General features: G+C 40.3%; 1 protein-coding gene across 13 annotated transcripts in view; it reads right to left on the reverse strand.

Moving 5' to 3' along the window:
- Positions 1-20,713, reverse strand: part of CNTN4 (contactin 4) — a 971,999-nt gene that overhangs the window by 176,721 nt on the left and 774,565 nt on the right. For all 13 annotated transcript variants that reach the window (XM_070455652.1, XM_070455651.1, XM_070455646.1 and 10 more), the window contains 4 exons: positions 16,874-16,976; positions 12,839-13,023; positions 3,411-3,547; positions 754-883 (listed from right to left, as the gene is read on the reverse strand). In XM_070455652.1, coding sequence (XP_070311753.1) covers positions 754-883; positions 3,411-3,547; positions 12,839-13,023; positions 16,874-16,976 — 555 coding nt within the window. The remainder of the gene's footprint in view (positions 1-753; positions 884-3,410; positions 3,548-12,838; positions 13,024-16,873; positions 16,977-20,713) is intronic.

The raw sequence follows: 20,713 nt of genomic DNA on the forward strand, positions 1-20,713 counted from the left end.
TCCCTACTTTCTTCAGTTTAATTCTGAATTTTGCAATAAGAAGTTCATGATCTGAGCCACAGTCAGCTCCTGGCCTTGTTTTTGCTGACTCTATAGAGCTTCTCCAACTTTGTCTGCAAAGAATGTAATCAATTCTGAGTTGGGAAGAAGTAAATGAAATGAAGAGGGGACAGAAAAGCATTTGAGGCAGAGGGAACAGCGTGGACCAGTGGACTGTGGAGAAAGAGAAGGTGGTGAACAAGCAGCTCAGAAAGCTCAGTGCTGCTGAAGAACAGAAGGAAAGGGGCACGTGTTGAAAGATGGAGCTGGAGGGGCAGTCCATAGTGTATCGTCGGGAAAATTTAGATGTGAAAAAACAAAATGCACTCTGCCTGACATTCAAACAAACCTGTCCACCTAAGGCAGCTCTTCCTCTCTCCAAGCTCAAGTTTACACCCAACCAGAGAGAAAGCAACAGACACCAACACATTTCAGAAACTTTGCATAGTTTAGAAGAGGGGTTGATAGAGGAATAAAAATGCATGCCAGGAGAACTGCATCACCCATTGCAAGCATCAGAAGAAGCTGATCTAGAAAGTGGTCTCCTCTTACTGCTTGTAGAATGTACTGCTTCTTTCTCAAGAGATATCTTCAGTCTAAAGATTTCTTCACCCTTTTTTTCTTGGATGGAATATTTATGCTTGGCAAAGCATATGTTAGTTTAGTGATTTCAAAAGCTTTTACGTTTTTGTTCTTTCCAGTATAAAGACTCACCTATCACACTAAGCTCTGCGCTGGAAAAGATAACTCCGTGTTTATTCTCTGCCACACACTGATACATGCCGGCATCTGAGAGGTTCACTATTGTTATGTTGAGTGTTCCTTGCTCGATATGAATTCTATCCTGTGAAAGAAAAGAGGAACACAAAACAATGACCTTCTATAACTGAGACCTTAAGGCATCTTTGCTACATGTTATATATCAAAGAGGCTTAATGGGAGGAAAATTGCCATCATATAAACAATTTACATAACATGAGCTATTTATCTGTCAACTAAACTTGTGGTGGGTCAGTTGCTAAATGAAACAACCCATATATCAGTTGGTAAATGGAATTTAAATTATAGGACTCTGTTGAGTTATCATTGATTTAATAGTGAAACCACCCAGATTAATATCCCCTCTAAACAGATGAACTTTAAATTTAAAATGCTTTTTTTTTTTACTCCAAGGCTTTGTGCTAACTGGGGGTGAGGAGTGGGAAATACAAGGAAATTTACTGTTTAGAGTAGTTAAAACACTCAAATTATGAGCAGGCAACACTTTGAGGGTTAAAAGGACTGTACTCTTCTTGGATGAAGCAGAAACACATATTTAATGTTGCTGAAGTTTACTAAGAATAAAGAATAAGTATTGATAATTTAATGTTCTGTTACTTGACTGCTGTTGGTGGCACGATCTAAGCATAGGACCATCAGCTGGTAGCCAGTCTGAAGACAGCAAAGTGAGTGTATCAAACCATAGACCATCCTCATTCATCAGTCTGAGGCTACATAACTTGAGGCGTCAATTTTTATAAGTACCCTAAAGGACCTCCTCTTCTCCAAGAGACCTGCCATTTAAAAAGTAAAATATTTCCTGTTTGCCCTAGGGTTGTGATTTAGCTGCCTGGCATCCATGACCCCTCCTTAAATAGAGGAAGGAAAATGCCAGTTACCTGGGCACCTACACTCAAGTGATTTGAGGCTGGCCTTTAGAATTGAGTCATGGGACCAGCAGGAGCCCTGCAGTGACAGGAGGAGGTGTGGGCAGCACAGTGTGGACTAGGCTTGTTATTTCTGCCTGTTTCTGTGGCTGTGAGGGCTATATCCTGACCAGCGCTCAGAGTGGTTGTTCTTGCCTGGGGGCTGATGGGGGAGGAAACCAGAGCACAAGAAACTGGCTCTCAAATTGGGGTCTGGGGAAAATGTCATATTTCAGCAAAAATTTGAATTCAGTGGGAAAATATATAAGGAAAATTAAACTGGACACAGTTGTTCCTCATTCTAAGGTCCCTCCACCTCATTTATTTTTATAGGCATGATTCCTATCTCTTTGAGCCTTCTTGACAAGGTTATTCAGATTTCTTTGTTAGACTGCTCTCCAGGTTAGTTACCTTTCTAAAAAAAATTTTTTTTTTGCATATGATTTGGAGTATCGGCGTGCAGGCATACTTTGAAAAGGAGCTATTTTTGTCTGTCTTTCCATCCATCTAACAGACTGGGTGGCCACCTCCACCTCACCTCCTGGGCTGTGTGCTTAGCTACTCAGTCATGTCCAACTCTTTGTGATCCCATGGACTGCAGTCCTCCAGGCTCCTCTGTCCATGGGATTCTCCAGGCAAGAATACTGGAGTGGGTTGCCATGGCCTTCTCCAGGGGAATCTTCCCAACCCAGGGAACAAACCCAGGTCTCCTGCATTCCAGGCAGATTCTTTACCAGCTGAGCCACCAGGGAAGCCCTGCAGTGGGTACATTATCCCTTCTCCAGGGGAATCTTCCTGACCCAGGAATCAAACTGGGGTCTTCTGCAATGCAGATGGATTCTTTACCAGCTGAGCTATCAGGGAAGCCCTTCTCTGGGCTTGCTGGTCCAGAAATAACCAGACTCAGGGCTTCTTTCGGGTCCCGGGATCTGCGAGGATGCTGAGGCTACTGCAGTTCCTGCCCAGAGCCAGTAGGAGGCGCAGCCTGGTACCTTCTACGTCTCTCACATCACAGAGTCCTGTTAAGCCAGGCGGCAGTTTGGCTGCTTTTTCACTTAAGCCTTAGCTACAGGGATACTGCAACCTGGTCTCCAAAGAGGATTTTTAATATCTGAGCTTTCAGCTACTACTGCATGCTTCAGGGCCTACAGACTGGTGCCTCCCACTTTGCTCATCACTTTTAGTTGTTCTTTCACTTCTGTTCCTTTAAGAGATGTCAGTCTCGAGTTTGCACATGCCACTGCTACATGTCTGAGGCACAGTGAACATTTTGCTGGTCAATGTACTGGACTGTGCTGTTCATTAGTCTTCCCAGACAGAAGACAATATAAAACCACACTGAAGGGGAGAACTGGATGCTGAGAGTCTTACACACTCACCTGTACATGCAAACTTGTATCTTAGCACAATTACATGATCTCGACCTTCAGCATAACTCTCCAACTGTAAAGCCAGTAACGCTAATCTCTGAAGACCAAAGATCCGGTATGGATGTTTAACAAGGCTGAGCAACGCTGGAGAATTGGATTTATGTACAGTTTCTATCAACCACATTCACTTGTTCCACTATTAATGGCATTTCTTTACATATAATTTTGGAAACAATTGGTCATTTTTCTGTTTCCATAGCAACAAGACCACACGCCACATTGAAGTCAATATTAAAAATATCATTCATTTGCTTACCCGAGTTAACAGTGGTTCGCCATTTTTCAGCCACCTGTATGTAGGCTTGGGCCTTCCATTGGCTTTACATTCCCAGAAGACGTTTTCTTCAATGGCCACATGGATGTCATTTATTTTTTGACTCCAACTCGGTTGAGCTACAGCAGTTCACAAAGCAAAGACATACATTCAGTGCATGTTCAACTAATGTTTGTCATATGCAATCAAGGGACAGAAAAGGGTTTATGATAAAATTAATTTTCCAGAAGTTATGCCAATTACAAAGCTGGGGAGAAGTTCAGTGGGTATTTTTAGAATAAAATACCCCACCTCATGTCCAACTCTGAATGTACTGTTTTTGCAGCTTATCTGGCTGTTTTTTCCATCACTAAAGGCAAAATGAGCAAAACTATCATGAGTCATAGGGTAAAATTAACTGCTCCTCCTCCCAAATATCTATTCATTTTTTCCTTTTAATAAAAGGAATCTCCCACCACCACTCTTGTTACTTTAGGCTGGGCTCATGTTTTCCTAGCTACGCACTGTACTTCCCAGATTCGTTTGCATCTAGAGGTTAATTGGTAATTGGTATGAATGAGGTTCATACCAATGATATGTGGTATGTGTGTGGAAGTGATGAGGGCAACCTCCAGGTTACTGACTTAAAGATACCAACCCTGGATTCTCACTTTTCTCTCTCACTGATTAGAAAATGACAAGTGAAATAGCCTTGGGCTCATAGATGAAGCTATGAAGGATGAAGATGCTGACCTTGAATGATCTTCTGGAATAAAGCAACCCCAGACCCACATGCCTATTTTTGGAGAGATTTGTGTGAAGGAAAGAAACTTCTTCTTTTAGCCATTATATTTCTGTGTGTCTCTCACACGCATCATATAAATAATTTTTGTGACTCCTTTTTCCTTCAAGACTATCATCATTTTCTATTATTACCTTTTTTTCACGTTGATAGAAAATTTTCTGTTAGCATGTGGCCTTACAATTCCAAATCTCTGAATGAGCCCTGGTTTTCACAAACCTTCTTAAGGAACTGACTCCTGCCCTGCCTAACACAGGAATTCAAGACTGCACTCAATTCCCACACTGCCCAATGCCATACTCCAAGGGTCCCCAACTCTCCAGGATCTAATGCCTGATGATTTTAGGGGGAGATGATATAATAATAGAAATAAAGTGCATGATAAGTGTGATGCACTCAAATCATCCTGAAACTATCCTCCCACCCCTGGACTGTGAAAAAACTGTCTTCTGTGAAACTCATCCCTGTTGCCAAAGATGCTGGGGAATGCCGTACCACTCCTTTCTACCACCAAAATTGTGCCTCATTTCTCATGCTTCAAATAAAGTCCCATTTTCTCTCCTCGTTCCTAAGGGTAATAAAGACAGTGCTAACCCACATTCCCTAAAAAGTCTTCATATATATCAAGCCTTCCTTAAAGCACAATTCATGCTATTGGTAAACTATGATAGCACACGTAATTAGGCAGAAAACCTTCAGCCCAAAGTGAAGAAGCAAAGTGTAGTCATTCTGGAATGTATCTTCGCACTGTGCACTTGCATAGGATAATGCCTGCCAACTGGAACCCAATAGTTAGAACTGGTATTAGTATTTAATTAGAAGATGCTACTCAGTATTCTTAACATATCTCTTAGCTGACTTGACCTCAGTATCTTTATTCAATGAGGTTACCAATCATTCATAATTTAATTCAAAAGGAAGTGACTAGTGCTGCGCTCAAGCTTATCTTCTCAACAATGAAAAAAAAAAAAAAAGAAAAACTGGAAAAACAACTCACTTAACCAGCAGAGGTCCCTAGGTCTCTGAATAAATGTTACTTTCTCCTTTTATCCATCTATAAGCAAATCTCATGTTTTTCAAAGAGCAAAACACAATTTTACAAATCTTCTACTGATGGGGATGATGCATTGTTTCAAAAGGCTGAAAGGGTCAGCTTTCAAAACAAGTTATAACATCAAGAAGCATTAACTTGAACGCAGGGTTGTAACCTTCATCCTTGAAGGAGCTGCAAGTCTGTCATTGTTCTTTATCTTCCTGCTGCTCTGCAAAGGGAGCTCAGATGGTAGACAGTACCTTTTCAGTTCTCTGTCTGGAGAATTTGATGTGCAACACTGATGAGGCTAATGGCAGTTGTGTGCCTGATTTCACATGCAACCTGCTGAATATTTACCCCCCACAGGGTCTATGAAAACAAAGCAAACAAGAAAAACTATAGAAATCTGTGTGGAATATTAACAACGAAGCCAAACTTTTCAAAGAGAGTGAGGAAGAAAAAAAAAATGGAAGGGCAAATGTAACTTATGAAGCAATGTCAAGTTGAAGTTCAAAAAGGAAACATCAAAACCACATGCAGAGACAGAGATTTCAATGTCATAGATTTCCTGTAACTCTTGGGCTTATTCATGGCTTTCTTTCAAAAACACAGAAAGCTGGAAACACAACCTTGCAATCTCAAAAAGGATAGGAAGAAGAGAAGGGAAAGGAGGGCCTTGAGAGGATTTTGAAAAGCCCTTGCAAACTTCTAACTAATTAAACCCTTCTGAGCACTCATTCTGTCTCTTCGAAAAGGGTTACAGAGGTTAAGGTGCTCAACAAGAATGTTCAATGGTAGTGGTTTGTGCTGGTCAAGGTGAAATCAACAGCAAATTCAGTCTTTGTGAGACATCGTCAGATACTTTCCTTTTTTTTTTTTTAAAGTAAAATTAATTCTCAGAAACCAGATTTGAAGGACAAAAATCTACTCCTCCTGCAGTAAAATGAATTCGTAGGAGCTAAATTTGAAATGATATAAACACATTCCTCTTGAAGTCAATATATGGACAGGGGCCCACAGGGATTGAGAATGGAATACTGTATTATATATATGGCAAAGGATGAGGTAATCTTTCTTTTAACATGCCAATTGCAGATCTACAGGGCAAAAACCCACACAGTGAAGGTTTCTCCTGCCACTCACTTAGATTGGATGAATCTTATCTAAGTGAGTGAGGTTTTTTTGTAATAGAATAGTTTTGTACCTGATGGAAATTGTTCATATATCTACATATCTCTTTGGGTCACCGAGTTCAAAGTCTTTGGATAACAAATGGTCCACTTTAGTGCATAAGAGAAAATATTGTTTCCTTTAACTGTTTTTTGGATAGTGTATGTGGGTCCGTGGTATTTATCACTTAATACCTAGGTTCTTTTGAAAACACCATGTCTAAAAAAATAGCTCCATGGAAGGCTTGAACAGGTTAATTCAGCCCTATTATTTCAAAAAGAAGTTTATGTCTAAATGCTTTTTGGGCATTATATATATGTAGATCCCAAATACTAAACAGAATTAATCATACTCACATATTAAAACAGAACCATCTGTTTTGGCCATTTATATTCTTTCAAGGTTTGAATAGAAGAATCTCTCCTCTAAAGCGAATCTTTAGTCTTGTTTTCAAGATACAAATTCAAATACAAGGTTAAATGATTGTGTTTTACTTGACTCTATGACATTGTTAGTCTCTTGCATAAATGAACAAGCTCTTCATTCCAATCTTTTGTTCAACAACTGCCAGAAATGACCTAAGCCGATGCATAATCCAGCCACTGGGATCATGTAAACATCTTGTCCAATAACAATTTATATTGCAGACAGATATAATTTGACTTTAGTGGTCAAACAGTTCTCAGAGGTATCTGGCTCTCTGACTGTCCAAAATCAGAAATTTCTAATAGAAAGAAAAGCCATCAAGAGCCTTAGCCCTTAGGGAAAAAAAGAAAAGATAAAATGGGGGAAAATAATTTAAGTTGCTATTAGAACAATTACCTGCAGCCATTCAGAATTATTTCTGGTTGCTTACACAGTCTTAGAGAAGATGAATCTATCTTAAGCTACACTCAAGGATATTAAGGGTCTTGGTATCAGTTCTGTTTGGGACAATCAGGCAGAGTCTTGCTTAAGTGCAAAATTATCTCATCTGCTGTGTTCATTCTTTTGGTCATTCTATCCTTTAAGCCACTTTGTGAGACTGAATATTAGCTAGTGATCTCACATACATAGCATATCTATGGGGAAATTAGTACACCATACTACATGATGCTTCTATATTCTGACACTAGATATCCTCCCATACCATTTGCAGGGTCATGAAGCCCACAGTTTTGCCTTTAGAGCCAAAGGCCCATAGCCCACAAGGTCTTGACATACAACCATAGATGTAAATTGGAAAGGGAAATAAAAAGAGCTCTTTTTGGCTCAGTAATCAGGTGATTATAAGTCACTTCCTTAGAAAAGAGGAATTGAAAAAGTCAATTGTTCACTTGGATGTTTTCATTTATGACTTTGGTTGTGGAAAACAAGCAGATAAAGTATCTGAATGACTGATGGATTTTTTTCCTCTTTACCTATTTAGTGAAAACGTCTTACTGGCAAGACAAAGAACACAGAACAGGTCTAATGAGATCTCTGATTCTCACTCATTCTATCATCTTGGGTAAGTTATTTTATGTCTCTGGGTCTTTATTTCTAACTTTGTAAAAATCAAAGAGTTGGCTCCAACAGATCCTTCCAGCTTAAACATCATAGATTCACTGAAAAACAGTCTTGTTCACTGCTTGAATATTATATTCCCTATTTTCTCATGGAGGAAATGACTTTACTCTCTTAACACTTGTTACATCTAGGAGAAATTGTACAAAGGCATTAAATATCAGGAAATTTAGCTCATGCTTCATTTTTCTAAATGATGACTGTTATTCCACTGGTCTATTTGTGCAAAAAGGAATTCTACAGACATAATGAGGTGGAAAGATGAATAATTATCAAGTGAATTAAATCCATTTTATACCTCCCTCTCCTTTTTTCAAAGATAATTACTGTAGCATCCTCCTTCCACTGTGTCTATGTAGACGGGTCATAACACTTGATGTGACAGAAGTCTGCGAGCGTTCAGGGGAAGCAGGAACACCTTTATTTGCAGTCATTTATTCTTAGGGTTCACTCTACCACCTGGAAACAACCCAGCACAAGAGCAATGGCTTTTGCACTGTGGACTCAAACAAGCAGCATCAGCACAACCAGGAAACTTCATAGGAATGCAAATTCTTGGTTCCCACGCTAGCCCGACAAAATCAGAACTTCTGGGGAGTAGAACCCAATATTCTGTACTTTAATAAAATTTTCAGATTATTCTAACTGCACTCTGAAGCTTGAGAACTTCCAGCATGAAAGAACAGGCATAGCATCTGGAACCTAGCTCTGCTTACTATGGGCTCCCCTGGTGGCTCAGATGCAATGCAGGAGACCGGAGTTCCATCCCTGCGTCGGTAAGATCCCCTGGAGAAGGAGATGGCAACCCACTCCAGTACTCTTGCCTGGATAATTCCACGGACAGAGGAGCCTAGCAGGCTACAGTCCATGGTGTCATAAAGAGTTGGACACGACTGAGCGACTATCACTCACTCTGCTTACTATGTAGCTTCAATCAGTAACATGAATACCTCTTTGGAAAGCAGTTTCCTTATCTAGAAAATGGCTAAGTGTAGGAATGACAAAAAAAGTGTCTTACTGGTTCTAAGTCCAAAATACATGTCAAGTCTCCATTTATTTTTATTCTTTGCTTCCTAGCCATTATCATTTCTCACCTGGTTGGCTTTCTGGCTGCTTATCCTGCTTTTACTCTTGGTTCCCTATAATCTAATCACCACAGAACAACCAGAGTGATCTTTTAAAAGCATGAATACAATCGAGTCATTCCCCATTTAAAATCTCACAGTGGCTTCCCATTATCAGAATAAAACCCAAACTTAGTGCCTGGCTTACAAAGTACTGCCTAATCTGCCCCTCCCTCTGTTTCCAAACCCTTTATCCTTTCTCACTAGGACTTAGCCACGCAGACTTCCTTGATGCACCTCACACTTGTTAAGTAGTCTTCTGCCTCAGGGCCTCTGCACTTCCTTACTTTCTGCCTGGAAAGCACTACCCTTTGAAAGCATGGCTCTTTTTCACCCTTTAGGTTTCAGTTCAGAAGTCAAATCTCAGACAAGTCTTTCCTGACTGACTTATGAAGTCTTTCTTCTGTTCCTGAAAAGTGAAAGTGAAAGTCGCTCAGTTGTGTCCAGCTCTTTGCGACCCCCATGGACTATACAGTCCATGGAATTCTCCAGGCCAGAATATTGGAGGGGGTAGCCTTTCCCTTCTCCAGGGGATCTTCCCAACCCAGGGATCGAACCCAGGTCTCCCCCATTGCAGGCGGATTCTTAACCAGCTGAGCCACAAGGGAAACCCAAAAATACTGGAGTAAGTAGCCTATCCCTTCTCCAGTGGGTCTTCCTGATTCAGGAATCAAACTGGGGTCTCCTGCATTGCAGGTAGATTCTTTACCAACTGAGCTATCAGGGAAGTCCTTCTTCTGCTCCTAGTTCCTTGCTATCGTATCATCCTAATCACCTTCTTCATAACTCTTATCACTTTATGAAATTTTCTAGTTCATTTATTTGCATAATAGTGAATTGCCTGTCTGCTTCTAGTGAAAGAAAAGCTCCTTGAAGACAGGGATTTGTCTTATAGTCCTAAGCATCTAATGCTCTGCTACCTTGTAGGCAATAAAAAAAAATATTTGAGCAAATTAATAATATATTACAGTCATTTTAGAAAATGTCAACCTTAAAGCGACAAAGATTTGTAGGGAAGTACCCTTGAAAATATAACATCTATTTTAGTAAGTTTTTTAACACTGAAAAATACCTGAAAGAGCAGATTAAACCACATAGACAAGTTCAGGTCATGGCTTAAATAACTCGGGAAGATGGAGATGGGTAAAAATGTTCATGTTTGAACTAGCTTCAATTCTTCCCAAACATGAGTAGCACATGCTAAACTAAAGACACAATCACAGTGGAAACACCTCAGCCAGGGACACAGGCTTCTATGACGCTTACAGAGGGAATGCAGGGGCAAGGAAACCATGCTCAGCAGGCCTTCGGAGGACGGTTAAATGGTTTCAGTGTGGGGTCAGAAAATTGCCATTTTGTCAGGCCAGAACAGAAGTGAGCACGCCTGTCTGGTTTCCCAAGTGAAGAGTGGATGAATGGGATACAGCAACTTGGAACCAAAAAGGACAAGCAGGTCTCTAAGCTGAAACCCAAGGTTTATCGTCCCCAAGCACAGCACATCTTAATGTTGTCAGACATTCTCTTGTCCACAAACAGAGCATGTTCATGGATAAGGAACTGGGGCTACTTTCTCCCCTTTTGTGAAATATATATGGTGATTTTAATTATAAAAACTCATTTAAATTGGAGATCTAGGCAGCTGGATATTGGGAACACTGTATTGAGAAAACCCAACAGAAACCACAAAGAAAAAAAAAAAAAATGACAGCCAAGCACTTTTGCATAATTAAGCTCTCCTGTGACAATGAAAACAATTCAATAATTTCCGTGTCACTGATATGCTAGTTGAGGGAAAACAAAAGGATAAAAAAGATGCAACAGCTCAGCATCATGAAGTCAACTGATCTGACAAGCTTCTAATACCTAGGGTGGTTGACAACGGAGGAAAATGAGTTATCTTCAGAAAACATTTGGCTTTTTTTCCCATGGATGAATGCAGATGACTTCATTTAAAAGGGAAACGCTGTTAGCATCAGATTTTCATCTCCAAGGCTGGGTCCCAGAAAACCTTTCATTGTTTCTCCAGAAGGTTATTGATAAGGTTGATTCTCCAGAAGACTAACTCTGGAATCTTCTGTTTCCAGTGTAGGAAACTTATGACCTACTAGAAAGCACTATGCCAACTCCTGGTGACAGAATATTTCCTACATTTTTAATATACTGAAAAACAGGTATTTCACTTCAAAGAAAACCATAAAAGTGAAAAATTACTTCAATTAACTGAGCAACACAACTAACATTAAGGGATCACAACTACTGAAAGGAAAAATCAATCTAACTAATTGAAAAAGGAAAACACAGGCCATTTACCTGAACATTTTCAGGTTGTTCCTACTTGATGTAGGAGAAATGATTATCACACTAATGAGAAAAATGTACCCTAAACACTTAAAAAAGACAGTGATTGCATCTCACTGAACAAATCTGTAACCTTCAGTCTTAAGTTTTTCTAGCAATGAACTGTGATGTCTTCTGCTTTTCAACCAATCAAATAAGGTGTCAACCATCACAGTTTATGAAAGAGCAAAGATCAAGCATCAGGTCTGTCATTTGGCATGAGTAGAGTTGATCTTTTAGTATTGTTGAAGGAAGATGGGTGATTTTTAAAAGGTGCATATTTATTTAAACAATTGGTACTCAAGTCATCATGTGAAGGACTGCCTAACATCATGTGTATTCTTTTATCCCTTGGGCAACGAGTCCAAAATGCCAGATGGGGAGGTTGCTGAAGGCTAGCTGATATTCAAAAGCTCCATCCAATTTCCAATCATGCTTCTAAAAAATCTTACATGACTACTGAACAAAATCTTTAACCCATATCTGAAATCCAAAGTGCTCTGGAAGAAGATCTGATGATATAAATAGACTTTTGTGGTATATCAGTTGTTGTAAGACATCAGAAGGTTTAAAGTCTTTGCTACAACTTGCCCCTAAAGAACTGCTCTTATCCCTTTAATATACACTGTTGTTCACCTAAGCCATTCTTGAATAATTATCAATCTATAATATTTATTTTCAACACTCCATGGGATTCAGGCATGTTCCAACTTGGGAGAACTCAATTTGATTTCAAAATGCCTATCCAGTGAAATCCCTTTCTTGATTCCAAACTGACATCCTAACTGGGTTTCCAAGACAGGCTCAATGGATGACCATGTGTTAGAGGCTTTACATTTGTGTTCTGTTTGGATCAATGCCGATGATTTGATTTAAATAGGAGCAGCTGCACAAAAAGAGTCTGTGGGGTGAGAGAGATTTGTCACGCTCCACTCTGATAAGAACTAAATTTGGACAGCATGCATTTTGAAATGTTCGTGGTACCACATTAAATCGCTACCAAATAGGAGCAATTACCAGGGATTAACACGAGCTCCAAGTCAAAATTTGAATGAAGAAAAGCGGAGAGCTTTAGAAATAAATAAATAAATCAGGAGGAGGGATAACAAAACATTTCCCTTGTCAGGTTTGCAGCTTGACGGCAGCAGGAAAAATAGGTCCTTTGTGAGTGTGTTCACACTAACATCCATCCCTCAACACATCAGCCTGTATCCTCCCCTCTGCTGTCTCCACACCACTGCCCCCACCCTCCCCTTCCCCACCCAGAGCAACCCAGGGGGTGATAATTAGGCAGCAAACAGGGTTTCACACAATGGTATTTTGAACAATCCTTCTGAAGAACCTTGAATGAAAATCTCCTAGCTTATGGGTTTTAATACCAAGAAGGTCAACAAATGATAAACTGGAATCACTACCTTACCATAGAAAGTCAACTGTCCTTTTGCTACGTTTTTCCCTCTTGAATTCTCAGCCACGCATTCATACAAGCCAGCATCCTCCTGCTGAAAATTGGGGATTTCAAGAATCCCATTTGACTTGTGTTTTCTGGCTTTGGTTGCTATCGGCTTTCCATCAACTCTTCTCCAGATAATAGTTGGTACTGGACTGGTAGCAAGAAAAAAAGGGAGTGAATCATGTTAGAGAAACTTTCTTTTATTTGAATCTATGCTTGTTACAATCCCTTTCTTCTTGGCTCCAAACATTATACAGCTGGCACTAGACAGTGTTCCCCAAAAGTCATTTATTCATGTGTCACTATTATGATTTCACCGATACATCTCTAGTAATATTATGTACTCTGTGTTTTCTTTAGGGATTGAACCCAGGTCTCCCCCATTGCAGGCAGATTCTTTACCAGCCGAGCTACCAGGGAAGCCCTTAAAATCAAATAACCTTTCTTAACCTTAAAGAAGGTATTCCATATAATATACAATATTACCAATGAAATAAAAACAGATTTTTATATGCTTGTTACATTTTTTCCAGTGCATCTGTTTAAGATCATAAATGTGAAAATTTTAAAAAGTCCATGTACAAGTGTGGAGAATTAAAAACGCCTTCCACTAAGATGTGGTCCAGAACCCCTTCCGCTGAACCAGGTGGCTACTATGACTTGAAATAAGACAGAAGTGATGTGGTGTCAGTTTCAAGGCTCAGTGGATAAGAAACTGGCAGCTTCACTTTTCGCCTCTTGGAACACCCTCTGTGGGCCCCTACCAGCTTCTAGCAGTCCATTAGGAGGGTGGTTTGGGGAAAGTTATCTTAAAATAGCGAGATAAGGAAAGAGGCGACCTGTGGGGACTTTAAGTACTCTCAAGGCATCTATCATCCTGCAGCTGAAACTGTTAGAATGCATCTTAAATGGCAAGGGCATTACTGAATCTGCAGATCAATGGTTTAGCGAGCTAACCACAGCTTTTGCGTTGCGGCTTCCTAGCAGGGGATACAATTATTTACCTATTTATTTTTCACAAAGACACACACAGACAAGAAACTAGACTAAAGACTTGCTAATCTGCTCTGGGAAACCTGAGATGGTATTTAAAAAATTAGAGCCATCAACTTGACTATACTTGTTTTAGAGGAATTTAAGTTCATTAGGCAGAAACTAACTCAAAATACGGAAAAGGCTCTATCAAAAGTACATTATGGGTATCTTTACATGTGATGAGATAGACAGTTACAACGTGCCAGTACAAATAACTGTTCTTAAACGTAGTCTTTCTGCTCTTAAGTGGGCCGTGATGATGTGTTTCCGCAGCTGCTTGTGTGTACCCAAACACTTCTGTGTAGACTTGGAGGAGCCCAATTTGGGTCCTTTGTTTTCATTCTAGTGCCATTCAAGTAGTGTGAATGGAGTTTAATTCATACTCCCTTTGTAAGTGGGAACAACATAAATTTTGCTGTCTTTCTCCATGGATTTTTCGAGGTGTCACCTTGCAGAACTCACCAAATACATTCCTATATCATCCAGTTACGTTCTTTCATCTTTTCTGTGCATTAAGTTTCCTAAAATATATATATACAAATGGGCTCCCCTGGTGGCTGAGTGGTAAAGAATCTGCCTGCAATGCAGGAGATGCAGCAGATGTGGGTTCAATCCCTGGGTCTGGAACATCTCCTGGAGGAGGACATGGCAACCCACTCCCGTATTCTTGCCTGAAGAATCCCATGGACAGAGAAGTCTGGCAGGCTATAATCCATGGGGTCACAAAGGGTCAGACATGACTGAAGCAACTGAGCATATATAAAATAAAAAATGGGACCATCTTCGACTGTTTAGCAATCTACTTTTAGTCTCTTAGTGATCAATAAATGGGCATTTTCCAGGTCTTACATGTTGTTTTACAACTTGACTTTTAATGTCAGTTCAGTGTTCAATCCTACAGCTATGTCATAATTTATTTAATGGAGTAAGTTTTCAGAACACAAAAAATGAGCACTGTATTTTTCGGCCCCCAAGTAAAGATACTACTGTAGGGTATACTGCCCTGACTTAAAAACAGGACAACCAAAAGAATCCTTTCTATAGAACTAAAAATAAAATTGAAAAAAATGGAACAACTTTCTTGCATGGTTGCTGTGAAATACAAAATGATATGAATAAAGATTCCTTGCTAAAACAGACGCTGAGCCAAAGTTAGTGTCCCTGCCTTAGCCACCACCTGGGCCAGGAAAAGGGTGAGGAGTTGGCAGTGGGTTAGCTGGATAAATGAGGTTGGCCACAGAGACTCACATGCATCATTAAAGTGCACTGATGACTAAAAATTCTTATTTCAGGTGAAAGTTTTTATCACTAATGCCAAACCTTTTCTGCAGGGTTACCGGCAAAATCTTAACTGATCTATTTTTCATTTTCTTTATGCCCTCTGACAGACACTCTAGGGAAAATGTAACTGGTTCCCAAGTAGGCTTAACTGAGAAAACTCCACAGATTGAATAATAAAATTGTGAATAATTTTCAGATGAGTCTGTAAAACAGAGACTCCTTAGAGAATATCAGGTCTTGCCAATCTCCAGCCAAAGTAGAAAGAGGATGCTATTGCTTATATATGGAATATAAAATATGACACAAGTGAACTTATCTGAGAGTCCCTTGGACTGCAAGCAGATCAAACCAGTCAATTGTAAAGGAAATCAGTCCTGAATAATTAATAAAAGGACTGATGCTGAAGCTGAAGCTCCAATACTTTGGCTACCTGATGCAAAACCTGACTCATTGGAAAAGAACCTGATGCTGGGAGAGACTGAACGCAGGAGAAGGGGACAACAGAGGATGAGATGGTTGGACGGCATCACCGACTCGATGGACATGAGTTTGAGCAAGCTCCGGGAGTTGGTGATGGACAGGGAAGCCTGGCGTGCTGCAGTCCATGGGGTCGCCAAGAGTCAGACATGACTGAGTGACTGAACTGAACTGGTGAAACAGAAACAGACTCACAAACATAGAGAAGAGTCTTATGGTTGACAAGGCGGAGAGAGCTGGGGGAGGGGTGGATTGAAAGTTTGGGATTAGCAGATGCAAACAATTATATAGAGAATGGATAAACAACAAGGTCCTACTGTATATCACAGGGAACTGTATTCAATATCCAGTGATAAACCATAATGGAAAACAACATGAAAAAGAACATATGTATGCATCAATGAATCACTCTGATAGAGGGCGAAAATTAACACAACATAGTAAATCAACTATACTTCAGTAAAATAAATTTTAACAAAAAACTAGAAAGAAGAGACTTTCAATTTAAAAAGAAATACAAGAAAAGTTTGATGTACACTCTCTAAGCTGGGACCCAAGTGAAAGTCTACCTTTTTCCAAACAGTCAACTTCACTGTACCTCAGATGAGGCCATTGTTTTCCTGTCCTTCTGGGTCAGACAACATGTACGTTACAGGTTGCTGCTGCTGCTAAGTTGCTTCAGTTGTTTCCGACTCTGTGCGACCCCACAGACGGAAGCCCACCAGGCTCCCCCGTCCCTGGGATTCTCCAGGCAAGAGCACTGGAGTGGGTTGCCATTTTCTTCTCCAGTGCATGAAAGTGAAAAGCAAAAGTGAAATCGCTCACTTGTGTCCGACACCTAGCAACCCCATGGACTGCAGCCCACCAGGCTCCTCCATCCATGGGATTCTCCAGGCAAGAGTACTGGAGTGGCGTGCCATTACCTTCTCCACATTACGGGTTATCGTAATAGAACGAAACACTTTCAGAACTGCCCATTCTCCTCTCCTTTGTGGCCATGTCCACAGTGGCAGCTAACTCCTCTCATGCCACGCCACATCCCTTCTCCATGGTGAGAGGACAGAATCAAAGATGCACACATGGAATCACAGTGAGAGAGGCTTGGCTTGCTTTTCAGTTACTTCATAAACCATTACTGCGAACAGTGCAAAGAAATTTCTTTCCTTGCCCAAGCTGGAGGGACAATGGAGGAGAGAAACCAGAACTTACTTTCCTAATGCAAAGCATTCCAGCTTCACCGTTGTTCCCTTTGCGGTCGGGACCACTTCTGGAAACTGCACTTCTATTTTTGGTTCATATTCGCCCATCACCCCTGTGAATAAACAAAGGAGCTAAGCCTTGGAGAGTCTTTTAAGACATACACAAGTGTTTTTGTGTTAATGCAGGATGTTCCTATACATCATTGTGTGTGCAATTAATCCCTTCATTTAAAGGGGCTCCTATCTCCAACAGCCGTGAATCGTGGCTTCTTTCCCAGTTACTGCTGGAGGAAATGTGTATTCCAGCACCACACCATCTGCCTAGGATTAAATTCTCCATGCGGACAACTCTACCTCTCAAAAACACTTTGTTAAAAATGTAGTCATGGAAGAAAAAAAGTGGGGGGGAGCGTTAAGTCCTAGTCACCACTAATACCACATTATTAAATTTTTTTTGGAAACATACTGCAGAAAATTTAAAATATGTTAAAAAATATGTGCATGCTTTAGCTGTGTCTCTATAAAGAACATTTTTGAGTAATCAGTTTATAACCACAAATTATCTTTCACTTTTGAAGGCCAATCTGAATGAGTCATAAATTGGTATATGCAAGGTAACACAAAATTAATATATTTTTTTATATTCTGAAACAGTGATAAAAGAATAATAGGAAGTAAATATAGGAAATAGCCTGTAAGTGATACCCACCTTGCCAATGGTAGTTTTACCCTGAAGGTCCTATTTTCTCACTTTCCGATACCTCAAAAAATTACTGTACAATCATAGCCAAGGTGGCAAAGCCTAACAAATTAAGTCCATGCTTTATAACTAAATGCTTATGAATCATTTTTCATCAATCATTCTTAATGCTGTCTACCACTACTCTAGTTATTTTGATATATTCATTTCTGTTCAATTTCTAGTTATTTTCTATGGCCTCTGATTCAACTGTGGCAATATAAAGTTTAAAATTATTTAGCTCACTTAAAACATGATAGGATCCTCCATTTCATCTCTTCTTTAGGTTTCCTACAGTTAGAGAAAAAAGAAATTGAAGGATTCAGACGAAAAGGTTAAAAGTAAGGTATGGATGGGGACAGGAACAATGGCTCAGAGAAACAATTCTATGCGTTTTGCAGAGGTGACCCTCTTTATCTGCAACTTCATAGCCTGAGAAGCAGCAAGGGAATTTCTTCAATGTGCAAAAAAGAAAAAGTCAATCCTCAGTGTCAGATGATCTAATAGTCCTGCTAGATTTGTTGGGACGTATGTCATCTGAAGTGCAAAGCTGAACATAGTCATTTTGTTATTTTCTTTTCATAGATTGACAGAGAGGATTGGCTATGGAAGGCATCTCTGAAATAATTTGGTTCAGCAATTTTTTTTAATAAATTTTTTTTTTTTGGCCATGCCACATAGCATGTGGGATTTTTAGTTCCCTGACCAGGGTATAGAAACTGTACCCCCTGAATTGGAAGCATGGAGTCCTAACCACTGGACCACCAGTGAAGTCCCAGTTCAGCATTCTTAATATTGGCATTCACAGATGTACACTTCTCTGCAGAAAGGACCTATACCTAGCAACAACCTGTTCTAAAAAGAACCTTAAACCCTCCACCAAAATGGAAATCATAGTTCTAGTCTGTCTCTGTCTTTTACAAGCAAGCCTGTCATTCCCCAAAGGGTTAAACAGTTTGTCTTTAGTTTCACAACAGACCAGTAGTCAAGGTTGCAACCCTGGTCCCTGATTTCTGGTCTAAATCTTTTCCTATGGCCTCTCACCACTGCAGGAGTAACACTCCCAAACTAAATTCAAATATACTAAATCCATGTGTGACACACTCAGGTACAAAACCATTCCTCGCTTTGTGGCCAGTCTCTGAGTCCTTTTGCCTTTCCTAGAGCATGTGCCACACAGCTGGACCATAAAGAGATAGTGCTTACTAACACCTGCATTCACACACTTCTGCTGAATCTACTAGCAAACAGCCCATACAAGTGACTCATCATCCCATAAATATCAGTAGTATGACTCCGAGTGCAGGAACAAGCTAACACCTTTGAGTGCGGTGTGTGTGGCTGTGTTCTCTAAGAGCAGTGTTAATTAAAAAGCAACTGCCTTGAGAGGAAGTTTTTTTTTTAATCTCTCTCTCTCTATTTTTTGGTTGCACGGGCTTTCTCCAGTCGTATGAGTGGGGGCTACCCTTCGCTGTGGTGTGTGTGATTCTCACTGGGGCATCTTCCCCTGTGGAACACAGACTCTAGGTGCATGGGCTTCAGTAGCTGCAGCAATGAACTCAGTAGTTCTGGTCCGTGGGCTCTAGTGCTTGGGTTAAGCAGTTGTGGTGCACAGGCTTAGCTGCTCCATGGCATGTGGAATCTTTCTGGACCAAGGATCGAAACTGTATCTCCTGCACTGGCAGGCAGATTCCAATCTAGAGTGCCACAAGGGAACTCCAAGAGAAAAGGTCTTTTGTCCTCCCAGGATATCAAGACAACTTCCACTGCAGTGCCTCATGCATGGAAGGGAGATGAGATGATAAGGTAAAAATATGGGGGTCAAGGCTGTGTCAGCCATGATCAGGTTTCCCAGTCCCCTTGTTCTATAAACACTACATACAAACCTGATTTCTATAATCCAGCTATGAAAGATACACCAAGGATAAAAAATATCTCATACACCTTTGTCCTAAGCAACTGAAACATCACCGCTTAGTATCTGAGGCCACCTGAACTATTAACTGCTTATCCTAAAATCTCACCCATCATGGCTTAGACTCAAAGCCCTCTGCTTCAGCATCCTGTACCCTTTCCTCAGCATTCTCTCTGCTCTAGCCCACAGCAGTCTGTAAACGACCAGAAACTATCAAACCTCTTTTGCCTCAGTTCTCACGGTCTCCCATGACTTCTTTTTAAAAGCATAGAATGTAATGACTTTTAGTAAATTGACTGAGTTGGGCAGTCATCACCATAACTCAATTTACCACATTTCCATCACCCACATAATATCCCTCATGCCTGTTTACAGTTAATTCCCAGAAGCAGTCCTAGCCCCAGGCAACCAATAATCTGCTTTTGTCTACAGATTTGCCTTTTCTGGACATTACATATACATGAAATCATATAACATATGGTCTTTTGCATTTGGCTTCTTTTACTTGGCATAATGTTATTGAAGCTCACCCATGGTGTGGCTTGTATCAGTGATTCCTTTCTTTTTATGGCTGGGTAGTATTTCACTGTGCAGAAGAAAAATATTTTAATCATCTGTTCACCAGCTGTATTAGTTTCCTAAGACTGTCCTTAGAAGGAGACACAGACCAAGTGACTTCAAGCAAAATACATTTATTCTCTCACAGTTCAGAAGATTAGAGGTTGACAGGGTTGTGCTGTCTTTGAGACCACGGAGCGTATCCTTCCTTGCCTCGTCCTGGCTTGTGGTGGTGGTCATCAATATTCAGGGTGTTCCATGGCTTGCAGCTCTGTCAGTCCAGCCTCTGATGTGTATGACGTTCTCTCTGTGGGTCTTCCCACTGTCTTCTTACAAAGACATCAGTCATATTGGATGAAAGATTTACCCAATTCCAATATGATCTCATCTAACTAACTTATTTCCTGATAAGGTTGTCTTGTTAGGAACTGGAGGTTAGGATTTCAACATATAATATCTTTTGGGGGCACATAATTCAACCCGTTACCAGTTGATGGTCATTTAGGTTGCTTCTGCTTTGGCTATGGCATGGTTTGGGAATGGCATGGTTTTCACTGCTGTTTAATGAATAATATTTCCATGAACGTTCACATGCAAGTGTTTCTATGGACACTTTTATATGTTTTCATTTTTCTTTC

The sequence above is a fragment of the Odocoileus virginianus genome, chromosome 26, assembly GCF_023699985.2.
Source record: "Odocoileus virginianus isolate 20LAN1187 ecotype Illinois chromosome 26, Ovbor_1.2, whole genome shotgun sequence".
In the NCBI taxonomy this organism is placed as follows: Eukaryota; Metazoa; Chordata; class Mammalia; order Artiodactyla; family Cervidae; genus Odocoileus; species Odocoileus virginianus.